General features: G+C 36.9%; 1 protein-coding gene across 1 annotated transcript in view; it reads right to left on the reverse strand.

The window, feature by feature from the left end:
* Nucleotides 1-3,970: 3,970 nt before the first annotated feature.
* Hcrtr2 (hypocretin receptor 2) overlaps nt 3,971-22,496 on the reverse strand; it is a 90,867-nt gene continuing 72,341 nt past the window's right edge. Inside the window, exons 4-7 of the mRNA XM_051197969.1 lie at nt 21,802-21,917; nt 10,569-10,789; nt 7,318-7,439; nt 3,971-4,273 (exon numbers count right to left, since the gene is read on the reverse strand). Of these exons, the coding sequence (XP_051053926.1) occupies nt 4,047-4,273; nt 7,318-7,439; nt 10,569-10,789; nt 21,802-21,917 (686 nt within the window). The 3' untranslated portion in view covers nt 3,971-4,046. The remainder of the gene's footprint in view (nt 4,274-7,317; nt 7,440-10,568; nt 10,790-21,801; nt 21,918-22,496) is intronic.

Here is a 22,496-nt window from a genome sequence, read left to right on the forward strand (position 1 = left end):
CATCAAGTATGGCATCAGGGTTAATTCAATCCTTAACTGCAAAGATTTGACAATAATTATGAGCAAATATCCAATTTATGTATTGAACAACAATATAATTTTTCACATAGTACAGCAGGACAATGTAGATGTGATTTCGGACTTCTCAGTAATATTTTACTTAAAAACTACATAATTCAACCTTCACACTGGGAGACATAGAATCACATTGTTTTGATAAGAAAGATCTTCATGAAGACACACACAGTACAATCAGGCATAAAGGACTTTGAATGTATACATGTTAAACAACTGACATGCTGATACATACATGGATACAATAAGAGAAACACATTTCATGAAAAACCTAGATTTTCTAACTACAAAGCCTACAGAGAAAATTTAAAAGAATAGAAATACGTGGCAAGTTGGGGAGTCTTTTGTTCCCATTTTCAATAGCAGAAAGCTGTAGAAAAAACATTCCCTTTGAACTTGGAGAACTAACAGTGCTTCTCATGTTCCTATTCTTTGTTTTCTGCTGTGCGTGAAGCAATACGATGGGTTGTAAATTAATACTTTTCTACTTATCTAATGACCCCCCCAAGCCCCATTACTTGCTTCAAGCAATGTGAAAACTATTTGAAAATAATCTAATAGAATTTATGCTTTTGCTTGTTGAAATGTACTTTCTGTTGAAATGTTTCTAATTGTAAGGACTAGCCATGGTTTTTGGAATGCATTTGAGTTTTGTTTGATTCACAGCTAATGCAAACCTGATATTGTTACATTGTATCAAAGTGCTAATAGCCCTCATTTCAGGTATGATCAGTATCATGTCTATACACATTCACATTGTCACTTATAAGCATAGTTACTATTCTTCCTGAATCAGTGCGTACTGTGGTGAAACTGAGTATTACTGTGCCTAACACCCTTTCACTAAACTTGTCTATAGTTTACTACTACTTAGTAATTCCACATTGTGGAAAATTTAGAAGTCACACTTTTTTCACACCAACTTGGGATAATATTTAGCCCCAAATGAATGAACTCAAAACATCAAGGTTTTTATGATATTATAAAAATTCATAAGTTATTAATTTCAAATATATATTGGTAAAATTATTACACATCCTTATTAGTGACAAAACTAATGACAATAACATCTCACATTGAAAGTTTGAGTAACAATAGAAATAAAGGCAGATAAATGTCCAATGATCAGCATAACTCAGCTCCAAAATAAACTTTTCCCATGAAGTTTCTCATTTGTGTTATTAGCACACAATGAGGTAAATAGTTAAGCACCCCGATAACATTGCTGTTTTGGGGCCTCCTGTGTTTTTCAACCATTTGTCCTATGAAGGTCACCATATTAATCCAAATTGCTCAGGATTCATGGGCCCTAATGTTGAGAAATGTATACATGTTTCATGATTCCTTTCCCAGAGATTCATTTATGTACCAGTTTTATTCATCAGTTTTCTTCCAGGCAATAGTTATTCTTGCAAATGAAGTGCTTCCATAAAGCAGAAACATTAGCAAATAAAATTGGTAATTGGGAAGTTTTAACAAACTCTCAAGTCATCTAGGTCACTTATGAAACACATAAGTGCCTTAAAATCCATCTTCTTTAACATCACACTAAGAACACAGTGGCAACTGTTTTGTAAACCATTATCTCTTTGAGATGACATGGGTGAGATTCCACATGGACACTCAGCTTCTTCTTTCAGACCTCCAGCCAGGTCGACAGCAGTGAAGACGGTACTCCCTGTTGTAGATACCTGTGCAGTAAAAGACTTTAGTTCATATGGGTTAATAAGTTGATGCCAGGAGACACCATTTAGAGCAGAGGTTCTCAAAGCTAAAGAGCTGCACAATTGCCTGTAGAATTGTAATCACACACATTCCTGGATACCGAACCCAAGTGATTTGGTTCAGTAAGTTTGGAACACATGTTTAATCTCAGTTCCTTGAAAATGCAGATGTTGATAGTTCAGGAACTACATCACATTAGGATTATTAATTTAGAACAAACAAATTCTGACTTTTGATTGACCATACCAATGCAGCTTCTTTTCTCCATTCTCCCTCTCTTCTTCTCACTTCCCCACCCCCTCTCTTTTCCCACACTTTTCCACCCTCCATTCTCAAGGCTTCTCCTCTTGCTTATATAACAAGAACTGGCATCTTAGGATCTAATACTGTCTAACGACTTAGAATTAATGAAGCTCAATTATATTGGGTAAGACCATTATATCATCTTTATTGAGCTGCAAGACTATTAAGGCTTATTACCAAGAGGATTTGAAGTTATCTTCAAATATTAAAGTGCTAACTGTCATCACAATCAGAAAATTACAGCTCTCTCATGTGTCAGACAAAGCTCTCAAAGGGGAGAAAGGAGACATTGAAAGTGTCATGTTCATAGATATGGAACATCACAATATTCAGCCATATAACTGTGATACGCCTCGTATAAGAGGGTAGTCCTGGCTTAGAGTACTAAAAGGCACATGGTAACAAAATCCTAAACTTTGGAAAAGAAAGTATGGATAATTTGGTGGTATTATTTTTCTCTGAGGATGAAGAGTTGAGCAAAAGGCAAAATGACAATATAATTATTTTCAAATAAAATCTCTCTTAAATATTAATATGTCCCATTTTGATATAATCAGAGTGCCCACTGCTCACTATGAGATGAAGAACAACTTTGTAAGTATAATTTTAAACTTCTAATTTAGTTTAGAAATGGATACTTGCATCAGAAGAACTTTGTAGAGAACAAATTTGAAATAATAAATCATTTCAATCCCATGATTTACATTTGTGCAAAATATATTCTGTCCTTTCCATTTGTGCATGAGTAAGTAGCAAGCCTTCTATTTTCCTAACTTCCCATCTCTTAGCCTCAGGCATGCTAGAATTACAAACACAGAGAGCATACTATATCTAAATGGGGATGGAGTGGGGGTTGTAACAGTACTGCCAGTGTTGTGGTGGGGACCACTGTCTTTGGTAGTTGTGTGACTACTCTGCTATGCCCCTCAGCTTTTCTCCCTTATTAGACTACAACAAGCCTTGTTTCATTTATTTGTTGGTTGTTTTCAGTGATGACGACTAAACTGTAGCCTACTGTAAACCACTAAGGAAGTTCTGGGCTAGTCAGCCCTACCCCAGAACTGGACTACAGCCCTTTTCAAACCCTGGCCTTCCCTCACTTCCTCTGACTTACTACACTGTCATATTCTGACTCCAGCAAGGCTCACTAACTCATTGTCCCTAATTTGAAGAATAGGATAATCTGATTTTTAGCTCTTAATTTAAATGTTTAATCCTCCCCAGAGATGAAAATGATTATGTATTAGTAGTTGCTGCAAAGTTTTTACTTTAATACAGCCAGTTTGATTCTGTATTGCACAAAAAATTCTTAGATAAGGTTATAAACCTGAGAACATTTAGTAAATTACAAATAAAATTAGTGGCAAATTAAGCTTGATAGTATATATTTCATGGGATTTGGAAAGATAGATTTAGAATCTATACTAATTATATGCTATTGACTCATAAATAGTCTCCCAGGTAAGCACATTGCAATGATAGTTTTTGTGAAATTAAAAAATATATATATATTGTCAATTAACATATGTTTGCTGTTAACTGAGAGTTAGTTATTGTTACTTCTTTTACCAGTCAAAAAAGAAAATGATTAATTTTCGGTGAGTTTAGCAACCATTTTGAGTTGTGAGATTAAAATGTCAAGGGGTTATAAAAAGAATTAGAAATGTTCAAACCCTTAATTGCCACAAACTTCAGTTCATAGAACTAAGAAGAAATAGCCTAAAATAAATCCAGCTGCACTTTAAACATATAACATGTTCAAGGAAATGGTTCAAGAAATATTTCAAATTTACTTATTTCCGAAGAGTGAACGATCAAAAAAACAAAAAAAAGGATTGACAAGTAATTTTAGTTTTACATCAACTGGATACTGAAACTTCCGTTCACAAAGTTTGTATAAAAGAATAGTTGAGTCGTGTATCCTCCTCATAGCAATAAATGTTCTACCAGTTTTGAAGTGGTCCTGCCCCGTTGGCTGCTGGGAGTGTGCTTAGGCTGGTGAGCACCACGTGCTCTGAGAGTTTTGATACATTATCAAAGTTGCTGATCTGAGTGGTCAGGGACTTCCTGCTCTCTGTGCTTGTGCGTCCCCTGGAGAGCCGATCTCCTTGGCGATGAGGAACCCCGAGACAACAAGAAAAGGCAGCTTTAAATTCCTCTCGAAACTTTCCTGGCAGACCAGAGAGAAAGAAAGGAAAGGAAAGTGAATTATGTATAAACAGCTCAACACCTAGTGCACAGGGTACAAATCAGTCGTTCCCTTGAGACAAACGAACAGTGAGGTGAAGCATTTTGCATCAATAAAGGAAATAGAGAAAGGAAATTAAATGATGAAGTGTTTTCTTATTAATACTTGGCATTTGTTTTATTTCTTTAAAGTCAAAACCCCTGTGTTTTTGTTAGTTTTTAACCCCGTAAAAATGCTAAATGGCTCTTAGGAAAAGTGCGCACACACCTAATTGCTTTAAAAGCAATGGCATGTACATTGTGTATAAGTAAATAAACAGAGGTGTGTATAAAAATTCTGGTAACATAGCAGTTCAAGACAGGAAAAAGACATTGAAGTACCTAAGAAAAATTCCTCTTTCACAATCTATGTGTGACAAGATAGGAAAAGAAAGCCACCGGAGAAATCTTAGGAAGTCCTTCTCTTTAAACTCTTAGTGAGATCTTAGGCTTTTAAGAAGATGGAATGATCATCTTTATTAGACTGATGGGCATGTTGGAAACTATTCTCTCTGTGCCTAAATTATCTCCCTAGGCTACTGCGGGACCAAGTGTGGTGGCTGTTCACAGGCCTAGGACAACGGCCAGCCTCCTCTGACTTGCTTAGCCTGGCAAGAGGACTCTTCCTTGGTCTATGCCTTCTGCTTCAAAACTTGCCTCTTCACTTCCCTGCAGATTTTAGAACAAGGTCAGAGCTCTAGAGAGTGTGCAGCGCTTATTTTCAAAGTGACAAACTTACTTTTCAGAAAAAAAATTGGTTGTGCTTTTCTTTTACCAATTAAACTTTTTAAGTACACGGCATCATGAAAATTATATATCTGGTGTGCCAGGTTATATTTCCAATAAATGTATGTAGTTACTAAAGCTTAAATGGAATTAAATAGATGCAAGCATTTGTTACATATTCATGGCAAAAACACTAAAAATACTTTGATCATTTTTTAACTTTTTGAGATCTGTAATAGATCCTTCTATTTGTAATTATCTTCCCACCAAGTCTATCACTATCTAACTACCTAATTGAGACAAACCATGAAAGCCAAAAAGTCAATATGAGATTGGAAACAAACATTATTTATTAAATGTACAGGAAATAGTTTTCTGGCATATAAAAATGACTATATAGTTAGAAATGGAAGTAAACAAATAGCCAAGTAATTGGGAACAAAATAATACAAAAAAGTAGATAACAGCATCACAGTTCTGATGTGGTCACTTGAAGGTTCCCAAGCTCCAGTGGATGGCCCACACTCACAAGAAAACAGATCAGATCATGGCAGCATGTATTCATTTCCCTTCCTTCCTTCCTTCTTTCTTTCCTCACACACTGCCTCCCTCCATCTCTCCCTCCCTCCCTCCCTCCCTCTCTCCCTTCCTTCCTTCCTTCCTTCCTTCCCTCTCTCCCTTCCTTCCTTCCTTCCTTCCTTCCTTCCTTCCTTCCCTCACTCCCTTCCTCCCTCCCTCCCTCCCTCCCTCCCTCCCTCCCTCCCTTCCTTCCTTCCTTCCTTCCTTTCCTTCCCTTTTTATTTACTGGCAAAACAAATTGTTTTTCAAGGTACATTCTAACCCAGCTCCCATTTAATGCTCCCCTTCTCATGTCCTCCATCCTCCCCTTAAATCACCCCCACCCACTCCTTGGAAGGGATAAAGCCTCCCTTGGGGGGGGTCAACAAAGTCTGGTGTATCAAGTCCTTACCCTGTATCAAGGCTGAGTCAGGTATCCCACCATAGGGAATGGGCTCCATAAAGCCTGTTCATGTACCCAGGATAAGTCCTGGTCCCACTGCCGGGGGCCATATAACTGTCACTCACATTCAGAGCACTTAGTTTGGTCCCATGCAGGCATCCCTGTAGGCTCTCTGATAGTCCAGAGTCCATGAGCTCCCACTAGCTTGGGTCACCCAATCATGATATTAACTCCTCTTGCTCATATTATCCTTCCTCCCTTTCTTCAATTAAGTTCTAAGAGCTCTCAGCCCAGTGCTTGGCTGGGGATCACTGCATCTGCTTCTATTAGTTACTGGATTACATTCTATGACAATTAGGGTAGTCACCAATTTGATTATTCGGTCAGGCACCTTCTCCACTATTGCTGAGTCTTAGCTAGGGTCATCCTTGTGTATTCCTTGGAATTTCTATAAAACCTGGTTTTTCCCTAATCCCATTATCTCTCCCTCTATTAAGATATCTCTTTGCTCTCCCTCTCCATCCCTCCCCCAACTGGGTCATCTGGAGTCCTCCTGTTCCTATCCTCAACCCCCTCCTTTTTACTTCCCTTCCCAGTTTACCCAGGAGCTCTTAACTATTTTCCCTTCCTGGGGCCCTCCATGTGTTTCCCTCTTAGCCTCCTCCTTTTTACCTAGCTTTTCCAGGTTTGTGGATTGTAGTCTGGTTATCCTTTGTTTTACATCTAATATCTACTTATGAGTGAGTACATACTGTGTTTATTTTTCTGGCTCTGGGTTATCTCACTCAGGATTTTTTTTTTCCTAGTTACATCCATCTAGTCAGGGACTGATAGGAGATGTCATTCTGTATATGTTTCTCATACTGGTTAATGAATAAATAAAGCTCTGTTGGCCAATAGGAAAGGAAGATAGGAGGGACTAGGAGACAAGGAGGAAATAGGAAGGAGGAAGCAGGAGTCAAGATGGTGAGTCTGGAAAGAGCTGGATGCCAGCCGCCTCCCCGGTAAGAGAAGGCCATGTGAAAATACATGGATCAGCAGAAATGGGTTAATAATTAAAGGCAGAGCTAGCAGATAAGGAACAATTAACAGGGCCAACAGTATTGTATCAAATACAGAGTCTCTGTGTATTATTTGGGGCTGGCGGAGCGGCGGCAGGACAAGACCGGGCGGCGGCAGGCGGAAAAACCGTACTAGTTAAAAGGGATTGTCATAGCTCAAAGAGAAACTAACTTTTGCATCTACTTCAGAACTGTACCACTCTTGAGGAGAGGCCAAATGAATAAATACTGAAAACTTACCACTAAGAAAATTATAAATGATTGGGTTTGCAGCACTATTAGCATATACAAGCCAATGAGAAAATGTGAACCAAGCATAGACAGTCTCTCTATCTTCGGTGTGTGTGAACATCCCAAATACTCTGTAGGGAGGGAAACAGAAACAGAAAATTAGAGTGATTTTTAAATAATTGAAGCCAAAGTTGAACAAACATCACAGCAATAACCCAGCCTTGAATTCTAGAAGGCACTGACAGCCTAGTCTCCTCTTAAGAATGGTTTTGGGTACCCATCAGTGAATCAAAAGCTGAATCAGCTCAGAGGAAAAGGCTGGAATCAGAAATGTGATGAAGACAGAAGCTGAATTTCCCTTCTGTCATCTTGTTTCTAGATGTGATTAACTAACCTTGTTGCTATTCTGCAATGTCCATTAAAAAAATATTTTACGTGTACAGGTGGTACCCTGAATATATTGTGTGTATGCCTGGTACTCACAGAGGTAAGAAGAGGTTGCTAGATCATCTTTAACTGGAGTTACAGATGGTGGTCAGCAGCCGTGCGGGTGATAGAAATTGAAACTTGGTCCTTTGGAAGACCAACCACTGTTCTTACCCACTAAACCATCTCCCCAGACCCAGAACTGCTAAATTCTTCCTACTTCCACTTCTGTACTGATGAATGTATATTTCCTCAATTCTAAAGCTCCCAGCCTTGTTGAAATTTGCCATGAATGTCTCTGTATACAGACAATAACTTGGTTTCCATGGATAAGATTCTGGTAATCCTTAGGTACATGAGTTTCAAGCTTTCATACAATATATTAAACTAAAAATGTATTACAGTAACCTCAAAGGCCAATTTTGAGCAATGTTAAGATTGTTTTCTTTGGTGTGGGGAGATTAGGTAGGGGGTAAAAACATTTCCTGTGAAGACTTAACGACCTGAGTTCAGATTCTCAGAACACCCATAAAATTCTGATATATTGGTGCATGTCTGTAATCCCAGTGATCATATTGTGAGATGGGAGGTGGAGACAGTAGACTCTCCTAGAAGCTCACAGGCCAGCTAGCCTGGCGTATACAGCACAGTTGTGGAAATCAAGAGTGATCCTGTCTTAAAACATGGAAAGCAAGAACTGGCTTCCATAAGTTTTCCTCTTGTCCTCTAACCCCCATACCTGTGCTATGTATGATATGTGTGCAACAACAATAACACACACACACACACACACACACACACACAGAGCACACACACACAGCAGTAAAAAGAAAAACAACAACAACAACAAAACTCAAAAAACAAACCCACTGTATTCTATAATTAGATCTCTCTCTCTCTTTTGAAGAATTCAATAATGGTGACCACTAACCTACCCACACACTTGCAGCTACTCATTAAGTCCCAGGATGAAGAGACAACATGTCTCATCCTGTCTAGAGGTGTGGTCAATAATTATGTGATTTGTATCTTTCTAAAGAGAAAGGTACATAATAGATATGAATTTCTGGGATGAAGTGATGCTCTATAGAGTAGTAGAAACTTGGAACACACACAGAGTGAAAGAATGTGGACAAATTAAATATGCAATATGATACAAGTGCTAGTTTAAAATCTTGGAGATAGATACTGCTTTGAGGAAGTTAGCTTTAACCAACCAGATAAAAACAAGAATATGCAAGGCAAGGCTAAATTAAAGATTATACATATTTTAAAGACTGTATGCAGTAAAAACAATTTTAAGATTACGTTAAATGTTTGTGTGTACACAAACAGGCAAATTACTCAAAACTTGAAAAATGTTTTAAATTAAACTTAAAGTCCCCCTCTCCCCCATCCGGGAAAAGATGGTATTTAATTCAGAAAAATAAGATAAATATTATTGACAAGAGGGCATCTGGAAATGATTAGAGGGGGGGAGGTACTAGAGTAGAGATAGAAGAAATTCAAATCTGCACTGCACAAAGTGATAAAAATTTAAAAGATTCTTGAGGAGGGGGAAGAGGGGGATGGAAAAGGAGGAGAAGAAAGAGGTAGGAGATGGAGGAGAGGGTGAGGGGGAGAGGAAGGAGGAATCCATTCAGTGTCATTCATGTTTATGATGTTCTTAATATCAGAAAACAGAACAGCAAAGCTCTTAATATTTTTGTATTTGATTTCTGTGAGGAATTAACAGAAGCAGAGCGTAAATTATGTCTTGTGAGAGGACACATATCTCAAGGACAGGAGCTTTCATGACCTTATACTATAATGGTTCTGAACAAAAGTTCATTTTCTACTTCTTTAGCAAAAATGCTTTTAAACAATCAAAACCAGTGGCCAAAGGGAAGAAGTCTCTGCAGTTGGTTACACCACCCTTTGCCTGACTCTAGCCAAACCTACCTGTCCCGAAGGTCCCCAGCTGTGAGGAATAGGATGCTGACTCCGACTTTGGGAAAAGGGACAGGAGAGATTCCAGATTGAGTTAGAAACTTGTTATAAACAGAATTAATGTTGCCCTGGGACCAGTCTTTGTGCAATGGGTTTGATATTTCCCAATGAAGCTAGCTATTCATGTCACTTGACAAATTTTTTTTAAAAATGTCATAGTTTTGTCTAAAATGTAACAAATTATGCACTAATGCTAACTGTAAAAATGCTATATGTTATAGTTACATATTAATATGTAACATATATAACATAATATGTTATACTATATTATATTAACATAATACTAACATGATACTAGCATTGATACTGAAATTATTACATTGACTTCAAGAAATGGGCATTCTTTTTTCGGTCTAATGTTCAACACCAAATATCTGCTTCGTTACTTCTTGTTTAGTGCCCCAAACAAAGTATTCTTATCTCTTTTTTTAATTCTGAAAAGTATTTATTTTTAACAGAAAGGATTGTCGTATGGTTGTTTATATATTTGAGAACAAAGTTGGAAAACCCATTTATTCTCATGAAAAAGAACTCAGAACTGTAGTTGATTTTTATTTATTTATGAAATTAGTTATTGAAACACAATTTTTAGTGGGGTGTTTTCTCCATCTAAGGCTTAGCAGTCAACCCCAAGAGGTTAGGAAAGTAACTGTCATCTGCCATCTGCCATCTTCACTGACTGAGCAAGTGTATATTTTTTGAGCATGCTAGAAGGCTAATGTTGCCTTAAGTGCTTTGACAACTACATCACTAGGAGAGGGTTTTGTCTGTTTAGGAAGAAGAGAGTTCTTAATTAAATGTCAAGCTGCAGCTGCTTCATTTTCAAATAAATACATGGGCTTTACCTCTTTAGCACATTGAGGATGCTGATTGGTAGATAGCAAATTGCAAAGACCAGAAGTACGACCATGAGCATCCGGGCTGTTTTCCTTCTGGCTCGGATCTGCTTTATCTCAGCAGCTACAGCACTAATCCGGGCCTTGCTCTGCTGTCCGGACCCTCGCGGCTGAGAAACTGGCTGTGGTTGCTTCCATTTTCTCTGAACCACAGAAGAAGTTCCTGGAATCTGAAAGGAGAGGGTATCCCTCATTGGTACTTAGCAAAGTTGCACATAGATTAAGAAACAGAAGTTTGGAGTGTAGAATTCCAAACTCTCAGGCACACTGGCCTGTGTTTTCTTAGCATTCATCTAGTCAAATGGGGAAAAAAAAAAAAAAAAAAAAAAAAAAACAAGCGTTGGTTGTTGTTGTGCTGAAGCATGCCAACTTTTTCAAGGTCTAAGGAGAACAATAGAGAATGCATACCCTTATTTAAAAAAGAAGTAAAATATGGAGAGAAGAATGCTAAGAAAATTCTGACTATAGTTTCTCATTACAAATTTTAGATTCAGGAACCACAGAAGTTTAAACAGGATGGGAACACACAGACAGACACAGACACAGACACAGACACACACACACACACACAGACACACAGACACACACACACACACACACACACACACACACACACACACACCCCAAACCCCAAAAACTTGAATTTTTGCTGCATCGATACTGCCATCTGCTGTCATACAGAGACATAGCACCCAACTAGTTATTAAAGCTTTTTTTTTTTTTTTTTTTTTTTTTTTTTAAATGAGGTTTTGTGCCTCAGATTCAGACAAAATTAATCTATGTATAGAGGGAATAAAAGCAAAGTATTCTCCGTGATTTACTGTTCACATTTACAAAATTGCATGAAACTAATTTTGCAATTTGTCCTTCCAGAAAGCACACACATACAATGAGAATCCTTCCAGGTCTTACACTAATATTCTAAAAAGCTACAATTTACAGCAATTATATTATACAATATGCTTCTCTTTTGATTTTCGGTTAGTTGATAATAGCAGAAAGTTCTGCCAAGTATAATATTTTCTTAATTATAATCTCAGGGAAATTGTTAGACCTTAGCAAAACATTAAAATGTAGCATGTGCCTTTTTCCTTTTTGATAAGATGTGCCAATAAGTTCACCACTGGGACAGCTTGATTCTGTTACAGTTATTCAGCTGTTACTTTTATCTTTGTGCTGCACACTGTATGGAGCAGTGTGATCTCTTGGCCTCCTCAGAATGAAGGTTACATGGAACCCATGGCTGTTTATACTACAAGATCAAAGTCAGTTAGAGAATCTTTTCATTTGAGAATGGAGTTTTGCTTTGATGTCCAAACAGATGAGTCTCATTACATGAGACCCACTTGACCATATATATTCTCAGTTAAAGAGGTCAAGGATACAAAGGAAAACCTGCCCTGAAACAAAAACTCCTCACAATTGGGCAGGGATTCTTCACCAAACCGCTGGGGGGACAGAGAGATAAAAATTCTCCCTCTTCTGTGATTCTCTTCTTCAAATTTTAAAGGGAGGTTATTCAACTTTTATGTATGCGAGCATCTTGCTCTCTTGTATATCTGTGTACCTGGTGACTGCATAGGTCAGAAAAAGGTATTGGATTCCCTGGAAGTAATTGGATAGTTGTGAGCTGTCACATGGCTGCTGGGAATTAAATCTAGGTCCTCTTCAAGAGTAGCCAGTGCTCTTAACTGCGGAGTATCTCTCCAGTCCTGTGGATCTCTCTTTCAAAAGTAGTTCTAGAAACAACTTTTGCAGAAGTAGCAATGGACTTAAAACGTTCCAGAAGAATTCTATCCCAAAAGCTGCTAAGTGCCTGCGAAGTGTTCTTGAAGTGGTTTCTAAATCAAACCATACCGGCCATTCTATTTTCGAATGTTCCCATGAAGGAGAGAACCAGTATTCTGCCTGGTGACTTCTTCAAGTATCAAAAACATTCCCTTGAAGAAAAAGTGCCACAGGGGGCCGAGGTGTGGCCCTTGCAATGAAAAGAAAGAGAAATGTGGCAATGCTATTTCCAGATAGGGACCTGAAGGCAGAAGATGCTTATGCCTTCAACTCATTCTCCACTTATATACTGTACAGAGAACCTGAACAGCCCAAAGAGACAGCAGAAAATTCATTCAGAGTCATTATATCAGCTGATACTCAAGAATGGCACATGACCTTAAGTCTTGCTCAATGTGTCCTTAAAGGTAAATTATAAACTTCATTTTATAGATTTTGACAGAGAAGATGCTAAGTAGACTATTTCAGATCATTTATTTAATTTGTACAGAACTTCAAAACACATTTTTTTCAATTATAAAAAGTTTTCTTTGGAAAATTTGCATGCAAGAGAGTAAGCAGTTTTTGTGTGTATGTTTGTATGCATGTATGCATTCATGTGTGTTCACATGCTTGTGTGAGTCCAGCTTTGTTTGCGTGCATGTGCATGCACATGTAATAGAGATCAGGAGATAACATAGGCTAGGGTTCTTTAGTTGATATCCATTTTATTCTTTAGTCAAGGTCTCTCATTGGCCTGGAACTTGCCAAATAGACCAGGTTGTATGGCTGGTTAACTTTAGAGATCTTCCTGGCTCCTCCTCTCAAGCAAGCATTGATATTACAAGTATGTTCTGTGATATCCAGATTGTTTGCATGACTGTTGGAGTATTAAAGTCTTGTCCTCATGCTTGTAAGACAGGCAATTTGCAGACTAAGCTATTGAATCTTGAATTTTGAATGCATGCTTTATTACATGAAAGTAGCAATAATGATATAAAAGTATCAGAAAAGATAAATTCCAAGGGTTTGTTCCTATGGATGGTCTTTTACCAATATGTCACTGAGGGCTCCATAATATCTAACTGTGGAAAGCATATCACAGGCATGGCATGTTCACCATACTGTGAATGAAATGTGTAAACAATCTTTGATAGGAAAGCGTACTATAAAAGAAATGTTAACAATAATTATTAGTTCAAAACACCATGTAAATGATGGATACTGAAAAAGAAATTAAATAAGCTGCCAGATAGGGGAGATGCCTTTCATGTTTTTGAACTGGCAGAGTTAATTTTATGAAAATGACAATATGAATAAAAGTAATCTGCATATTTGCCTTAATCCCCATCAAAATTCCAATGATACTCTTCAGGAAACTAGAAGATAATCCAAAAAGTCACAATCACATGTAAACACAACTGACCATAGATAGTCTTTCCCTAAATGGAAAGAACACTGCTGGAGGTATCATAGGGCCTGACTTCAGATTATAATATAAAACCATAGTAAATATGACACCATGGTATCGGCACATAAATGGGCAATAACCAGGATAAAGAACCCAGAAATAAATGGATGGCAATGGGTACCTAAATTTGAAAAAGGCATCAAGAACATTCATGGAAAAGGACAGCCTTTTTAAGAAATGTCAGTGACACAGCTGAACATATAACACTCAGAAGAATGAACTTAGATCTACATCTTTAGCCTTCTGCAAAAGTCAATTTAAAATGTTCAAGAACATTAATTTCAGGTATAATTTTTTATTTTTCACTGTGTGTGTGTGTGTGTGTGTGTGTGTGTGTGTGTGTGAAGTCTCATGCCCACAGAGCCATGAGTTGGAACTACAGACAGTTGTGATCTGCGAAACATAGGTGCTGGGACCTGAACTCAGGTCTTCTGAAGACTATGTCATGCTTTTGAAAGCTGGGCCATTTCTCTGACACCAAGGCCTTAATTTAAATCTGAAACTTCTAAAGTAAAACATAGGGAATACACTTGTTTTGGGTATTGCCAATGGTATAGACAAGAACTTTCTGAATAGATTTCTAATATCTCAGGGCATAGTCTAAGAATCAAGAAGCAGACTTCATGAAAATTTAAAGTTTCTACAAAGCAAGGAAACTCATTAGCAGAACAAATAGATATCCCACAGATTATGAAGAAAGCCTTTGCCAGCTATACCTCACATAGGGAGCTTGATGTATAGAATAAATAAAGCACTATAAAGTTAAATACCGAAACCATATAACTGTTAGTGATAAATGAGTTAATGAAAAGCGCAGTCAGTTCTCAAAGAAACAAAAATGGCCCACAAGTGTTTTCAAAACTGTTAAACACCCTCAGCTATCAGGGAAATGTAAATTAAAACCACGTTGAAACTACTTTGAAAATCTTCCTCACCCCCATCAGAGTGACCACTGTCTTCGTTAGTCTTCTATTGCTGTGATGAAACGCTATGATCCAGAACAACTTGGGGGGGTAAGTTCCCCTGGGGTCACAGTCCATCATGAAGAGAAGTTAGGTCAAGAACTCAAGGCAGGTGCATGAGCAAGAACTGAATTAGGGGTTCTGGGGGGAGGGCTGCCTGGCTTGGTCCACATGGATTGTTCAGCTTGCTTTCTTATAGCACCCAGGACCACCAGCGAAATGGCGCCACCCACGGTGAACAGGGCCCTCTCATATCAGCTATCAGTCAAGAAAAGTGCACCAGGCATGCTAACACTGACATTACCACTCTGGTGGGAACGTCTGGTAGGGGCATTTTCTCAGTTGAGCTTCCTGCTTCTAAAATGACTCTAGCTGTGTTAAGTTGACAAGAAAATAAACAAACAAAAAATACAAGTGACAAAAAAATGTTGGTGCCCTTATCCACTGCTGGTGTGAGAGTGTAAACTAGTGCAACCGATATGGAAATCAGTATAAATTTTTTTTTATTTTTAAATGCCCAATTCTGACTGCCACATGACCCAGAGACAGCAAAGGATTTCATATCCTACCATAGAAATACATAATTGCACATATGTATTCGTCACTGCATTATTCACAATAATAAGGGAATGGAACCAACCTAATGCCCATCATCATCAACAACAAAATGGATAATGAAAGTGTGATACATGTAGAGAATTGCACCTTACCCAGCTGTTAAGGAAAAGTTAACTGTGAAATTTATGGGAACACATACTGACAAGTATTACAGTTACTGAGGTTACTCAGTTTCAGAAAGTCAAAAAAAATCACACATTCTTTTTCATATGTGGCTCCTCACTTTTTATGTTTGTAGAATCTCAATTACTCATTCTGCCTCCTAATATAGACCTGTTCATATTCTCTAATTTACATTGATCAATATTTGTAATTTTGGTATTTGTTTTGTATAAGTCTATTTTATCTATTGTGTTCCTTTATTTCTCCATTAGCATTCTTTTTATTGTTTTCTATTATAACATCTAAATCTTACTGTTTTTCACTAGGTACTTTTTTGAAAAAAGTATTTTTCTAGTGGTTACAACAAACAGTATAATTTGAACACTGGTTAATATTAATCAAATTTTAATACATGTAAATGTATGTTTTTTCAATATCACTGCACACTGCCTTCATCTTTTGTATAAGTTTTGTGCTTATGCATTATAAGATGAATTTTCAGTTTTATTGTTTTCACAATTGTATATCAGTCTGAATACAAAGAAATAAATTCCAAATAAAATATATTTATAGCAATTTTTAATATATCTAAGCGGTTACATTTACTTGTGCTTTTTTATTTCATTGTTGAGCTTGACCGTTCACTGTCTTCCTGCATCTCCTCATCTTCTATGACCTTCTGTCCATTTTCTCACACTAGACTGATTATCTTCAATTCACTGCATGAATTCTAATTTATCTAAAATGTTGGTGAATAAAAGGTAGATAGGATCATGGACACAATCATAAAATGGAAAGTCTTTCAGTCTTTGGAAACTTAAAATCCTGTCTGACTTAAGAGTATATTGTTGTTCACCTCTACTATCTCACATAGTATAGGCATACGAGTGCTTTGCTTAGTAATATCCGTGGACTGTATTGACAGAAGTTTACATACAAACTACAATCTGTGATTAATTCTCAGAAGGCTCGGAACTGGACTAAGCACAGAAGTATGCACAAGAAGACAAGTGAGTCAAGCTTACGAAGTTTCTGAACAGGAGGATCTTGAAAGACCAATCTGCAGTTTCATTGCCAATGAATTCTTAGAATCATATTGTCACAGGAATAGGGAAGTAGAAGGAACCAATTCAAGCAAGACAATAGATACTTCTTTTAATGGCAACTAAAGCTCTTAACAAAGTCAAATGAGGGCAAACAATTTGCTCACTAATAATTTTACACTTGCCAATTCAAAAGTACAAACCAGGATCCATGCATCATTGTAACTTTAAGCAAATAGGATAGGCCCTTTGCTTGATGGCTCTCTTGGTGTGGCCTATAGCAAATGCCATGCCTGATAACTCTGTTTAGAGGCAGTAACAGAAGCCAAAAGTTGCTCAAGCAGAGTTCTATTTAATTATCCATCTGGGGTCAATTTTCTTTATTACAGCTGTAAAGTGGGCTCAGCTCAACTTGCCAATTTCCATTCCAATCTGCTTTTTAAATGTTTTAGTTTCACAGCTCAGGCATTTTACTGCAACTCTTTTAAATCATGTGGATTGCACTAAGTGGGATATTTCATCAAAAAATGTAGATTACTTCTAAGCCTGTAATACAATTTAAATTTAAAGTTTTGGAAATTGAGAAATATAAGATTAAAGAATAAATAAACATATTGTTTAAGGCTTAAGGGTCATTTACACATTAGAGAACATTTTTCAATTCCCTTCTTTGTGCAAGGCAACAGGTAACAGTTGTAGACACAATGGTAACAAGACAAATTGCATATTACTCTTAACGAGTTTTAAAGGTACATTAACTTTTATACAAGTAAATATGCAAATGTATGTAAAACTACATAATGGGAGATGATCTTGATGTATAAATATGCCCCTTAGAATTACAATTTATACTTATAACATCTGCATAGCTGTATTGTACATTAATATTGTTTCTTCTTTGAGAAACTGTCATATTCCAAATTTTTCTAAAAAGCATTCCTCTTAATGGATGGATAAGAGATTGCTGTATGTCCTTACTTTTAAAATTTTTTCACTATTGTTTTTCTATTGTACTCATCTGGGCATGTGATGATTAGAAGAATAAAAAGATTTGGGCTACTATGGATTGTCATCAATTAATGGCCTAAGAAACAGAAGAATCATTACAGGCTGTTCTAAAGACCCATGAAATAGTCAATTTTAGCGATGTTACTCAGTCACAAGATATGTCCCTCAGTGGCAAAGATGTCATTCAAAACATGGGCAGGCCCTGAGTTTTATCCTCTAGCATGAAAAAAGAAAGTGAAGACAAAGGTCTTAGACAACAATTCAGCACATGCTAATTTAGCTATGTAAATTAGTTGAAAGCCAAGCTAACAGCATAGACTGTTGAGGTGCTTTATGTGATGATTTGGGTGCTTATATCAATGATTTAGTTACTTAGTCCACCTAATGTGTAGGAATTTATGAGCTGTGCCACCCTGCTTTAAACGTGATGCAAGTGAAGCTGGAGATTTGACTCAGTGGCTAAGGACATTGGTTGCTCTCCTGAAGCAAACATATGACAGTTGGCAATTCTCTGTCATCCCTATCCCAGTAACTCCAGGCACTGTATACACACAATCCCTAGACATACACATATAATTGGAAAAATAAAAATTTTAAAGATGATGAAAATCACAGAGGTCAATGACAAACTTTGTGAAAATATTCAGTAGCATGCTCAGAGGCCAAACACATGCATTCTTGACCTGGACTGTAATTCTGTTTAATACGTTTTCATGTTGTGATATTCCATATCATCTGCTTTCAACTTCTGAGAAGAAAGCTTCTGAGACAAAGGCCCTGTGACTTGTGTATCTGGCTTTGGGGATAATGAAAGATTACATGATGCATGTTCACAACAGAAATTACAAAGAGGTAGTAGATATTTTTCCAACCCCTCTGTTTTTCCTGTAATACCCAGAATGCCATGTCCCAGAAAGCACCACTCACATAGACTGGTGGGATATCAGCCAGTCCTGGCACTGACAGGAACTGAGAGTAAGACAGAACTGTTGCTGAGACCAGCATGCTTCCTTGATAGTCCAGAAGCCTATTAAAAGCCGATACCATAACACATAAGAGGAAGTGGGATGTTACAATAACACAACATCCTAGAAAATGTGCCATGGACTTTAGAAAAGACTGAGAAAATAGTTGCTGGGCATGAAACAAATCACTTCTCATGCATTTTACTTTGTTCTCTTTCTTTTGTTTTAATTAGAAGATCTGGAGAACAGAACATGACTTTACTATTGGTTATAAAAATGTCACAGAAGTTATAAATAAAATATGCAAATATAAAATATATTAACATATGTGTAAGCATAATGAAATAATTATTATTAAAAGAAAAACTTTTGTTCTGAAAATAGAAGAAAACAGAATTGTGCAGCATACAGGTCTCAAAATTGTAAAATCTGTTTGGTTCCAATCAGTGAAATATGGTCTTGAAAAGGTGGTTTGAATACCAAGGATTGAATACAACACAAATAAAGACTCATCCTCAAGGACAAAATAAGACATCTCAAAAATGCAAGATAACTAATGCTAAGGATGTTTGAACATGCTGACTAAAAATCTAGTATTTTACAAGCTTCAATAAATATATGGAAGCTTATAAAATAGAATAGTATGTATCTGCATATATGTGTATATTCATATAAGAGTTTACTTGGGGTTAGTCAGGAAATAGCTCTCCTCCCAGAAGCTGCAAGTTGCCACATAAAAGCCTCTTGCCAAATGTGGAATTATTGGCCAAGAAAGTTCCATCAACTACACAAAACAATGCAGGTTATTGAAATTGTTCATTCCCTACATAATTTGATGGCAAGACATTGTTGTTGACAACACTACACACTTTGATATGGAGAAATAAAGGTGGTACTGACAGGGAAGCTTCCTTGCTATGTAGGTACTGGGGGAGAAAATTCATCAGCAGTCTTATTCAGCTATGACCTTTGAGCTACAATAAAGATAGGTATCTTAGACACATTCATGGGTGCAATAATGGTATAAAGGTCATGTAGATAACCAACTACTCTCTAGTTAAAATTTTTTAGCAAAACAATAGTAATTATTTATCCATGGAGCTAATGAGCCCCCCAGCCCTGGATTTTTTGGCCAGGTATTTTTATAAGAGGAAACTCGTATGGAATATGGCCTTGAATAAAATATCCCTGCCTCTACACCACAGATGGTATAGGTCTTACCTAGTCAGAGAAGTTTCTTTATTGCTATGGGTGGCAGTTAATTCAGAAAGTTGCCTAATAAGTGCCTGTGAAGTACTCAGTCACAAACAGTATTTATCTATCACACCCTCTACTCTCACAATTAAGAGATGTGTGGAAGAGGAACTGGGATGGAGAGATTTGAAAGAGCCAAAGATTGTGAAGAACTGGGGCCACACAGAATCTTCTGGAAATGACAGGACCACTCTATTACCTCTATAAGACATGCACTAGATCAAGCCAATCAACACTCTATTATGTGGGTAGGAGGGGCTCAGGATTTCCTACTCCTATATGAGAGGTAGAAAGTTGATGGTGATGAGTAGGAGTGGAGGTTGGGAGAAATAAGTTATCTTTAAGTGTGTAGCTCCTTAGGTAGTTAACCATACCTCAGTGGATGTCCTCAAGTCCATGAATTAGTGAGAATCACAAATTTCACTCATTTGATTATAAAACAATAAAAATAAAAAGAGGACATGACTTTGCAAGAGGAGGAGTGCTGATCTAGGAGGACTAGGGAGATGAGTAGTGAGTAAATACAATCAAAATACATAATGTTACTTAAAAACAAAACAAAGGGAATTGCTCCTAATGAATTAGGATGAACTCAGGGAGTTCTTTATTGATAAAATATAATAGAGAAAAGAGATCAGCAACATGCTAGTCTACAAGCTTAATAAATTCAGTGTGCTGGCCATAGTTATAGTGAAGGAACGAATACGTCTTTATTACTTTTTTTTTCTTTTCAAGACAGGATTTCTCTGTGCAGCCTTGGTTGTTCTGGAACTCACTCTGTAGACCAGGTTGGCCTCAAACTCAACCTCAAAGACATTCTCTGTCTCCTGGGTGCTAGGATTAAAGGTTAGAATATGTCTTTATCATATGGTATAACTTACTAAACATAAGAAGCTGAGTGATATCCATTCTGCATATTTACAATTCTCCACACATTTGCTGATTTCTTTCAAGTCATAAAGATTTAACTCAAATGTTACTAGCCCAGGCTTAGAGGTTTCCCCCTCCCCCATACATTTCACTAAGCTCGGGTACCTTGTGCTTGTATGAAAAAGGCTGTTTCCACTATGCATTTGATCATATCCTTTCTAAAGACTGAATTTACTGATCACATAAACTGGTTGTTTAGTTTAAGGCTAGCAGGCAGGCGATAATTACGCATGGCAAATGAATCACCAAGATAATGAATGAAATCCCATGGATGGTATCATTTTCTAGTAAATCACAATAACCCCTAAATCGGAATTAAAACTCCTTCAAAAAATTCTTAATTATACTAGGTATGGGAGGGGGGAAGTAGGATGGGTGATGGGGGAGCAGAGGAAAACAACCCTGAGTTATCTCATTCTCTAAATCTACTATAAATGAGGTCATTGAAGTTAAAGATGTAACCCATATGTCAAATGTGCTACAAAATTTTCACTTACAGTACAACCATTTATATTTATACTCTCCAGGAACTGGAATTAATTTTTGTTATTTATAATGAAAAATAAAATTAAACTGCTGGAGAGATGGTTCAGCAGTTAAAAACACTTGTTGCTCCTCTAGAAGACCCAAGTTTGGTTCCCCGCATCCACATGGAGGCTCTTAATCATCTGTAACTTATTCCAGGGCATTCGGTGCCCTGTACTGTTCTCTGAGAGCACTGTGTACATGCAGTGTGCTGACATACATGCAAGCAAAACACTGTGTAAAAAATAACAATAAGTAAATCTTTAACAATAAATTTAAAATGGTTCTCCCAGATTAAAACAGAATAACTTGGTTAATTATTGAGATTTTTATCAGATGTGTAGACTTCTTAAGCCAGAATTTAAGACATTTGCTAAATACCAGTGAAATAGTCAAGGGGTATTTTCAGATCTAGAGCTCAGTACTTTAGAACAAACAATCCTGTATTGAATATGTTACATTAGTTCAATGAATTTTTAATTTTGTTTTTTATGTACATCTTAAGAAGACACAAGCAAATTATTTGATATTACATACCTGTCGGCACCAGAGTTTACGGAATATTTGCAGATAAGCCAATACCATAAGACACAGAGGGGCCATGTACGTCACCAGAAAGAAGCAGATGTGGTACATCTTTGGGTAAACATCACCTGAGATGAGAGTCAAACCATAAAATCTGACATTAAAATAAGGGATTTAGAAAAGGGATTACTTCAGCTTTTTCCTTTAAAGTATAAATGCATATTTTTTATGACTTCACTTGTATATTTTATGCATACATGAGAAGATACTTTCCCAATGTTTCACTTAACACACTCAGAGAAATAACAATTAGTTATTTCTAAATTGGGTGTGATTAAGAAATTTATGTATCAAATGGCTCTTTATTTGGCATGCCTGCATTTAGTTCATAAAATATACTGTTATGAATTGTCTTATATGATGATTTACTAAAAGAGACTTGGGAAAAATGTGTTGTTTTATTAAAAAAAAAATAGTGACTAAATCCTTGTTTAAACAAGTACTAAATGTAAATTCGGTTAATTATTCTCATTAGAATGTAAGTGGAAATATTTGAATGGATTAGATGGATTAGGAGGTATGGCCTTGCTGGAGGAAATGTGTCAGTGGGACTGGGCTTTGAAGTTTCGAAAGCCCATGCCAGGACCCAGGCTCTTTCTGTGCCTAAGAATCAGGATATTATAGCTTAGTTATTTGTCCAGCACCAT

This window comes from Phodopus roborovskii, unplaced genomic scaffold, assembly GCF_943737965.1.
Source record: "Phodopus roborovskii unplaced genomic scaffold, PHOROB, whole genome shotgun sequence".
NCBI lineage: Eukaryota > Metazoa > Chordata > Mammalia > Rodentia > Cricetidae > Phodopus > Phodopus roborovskii.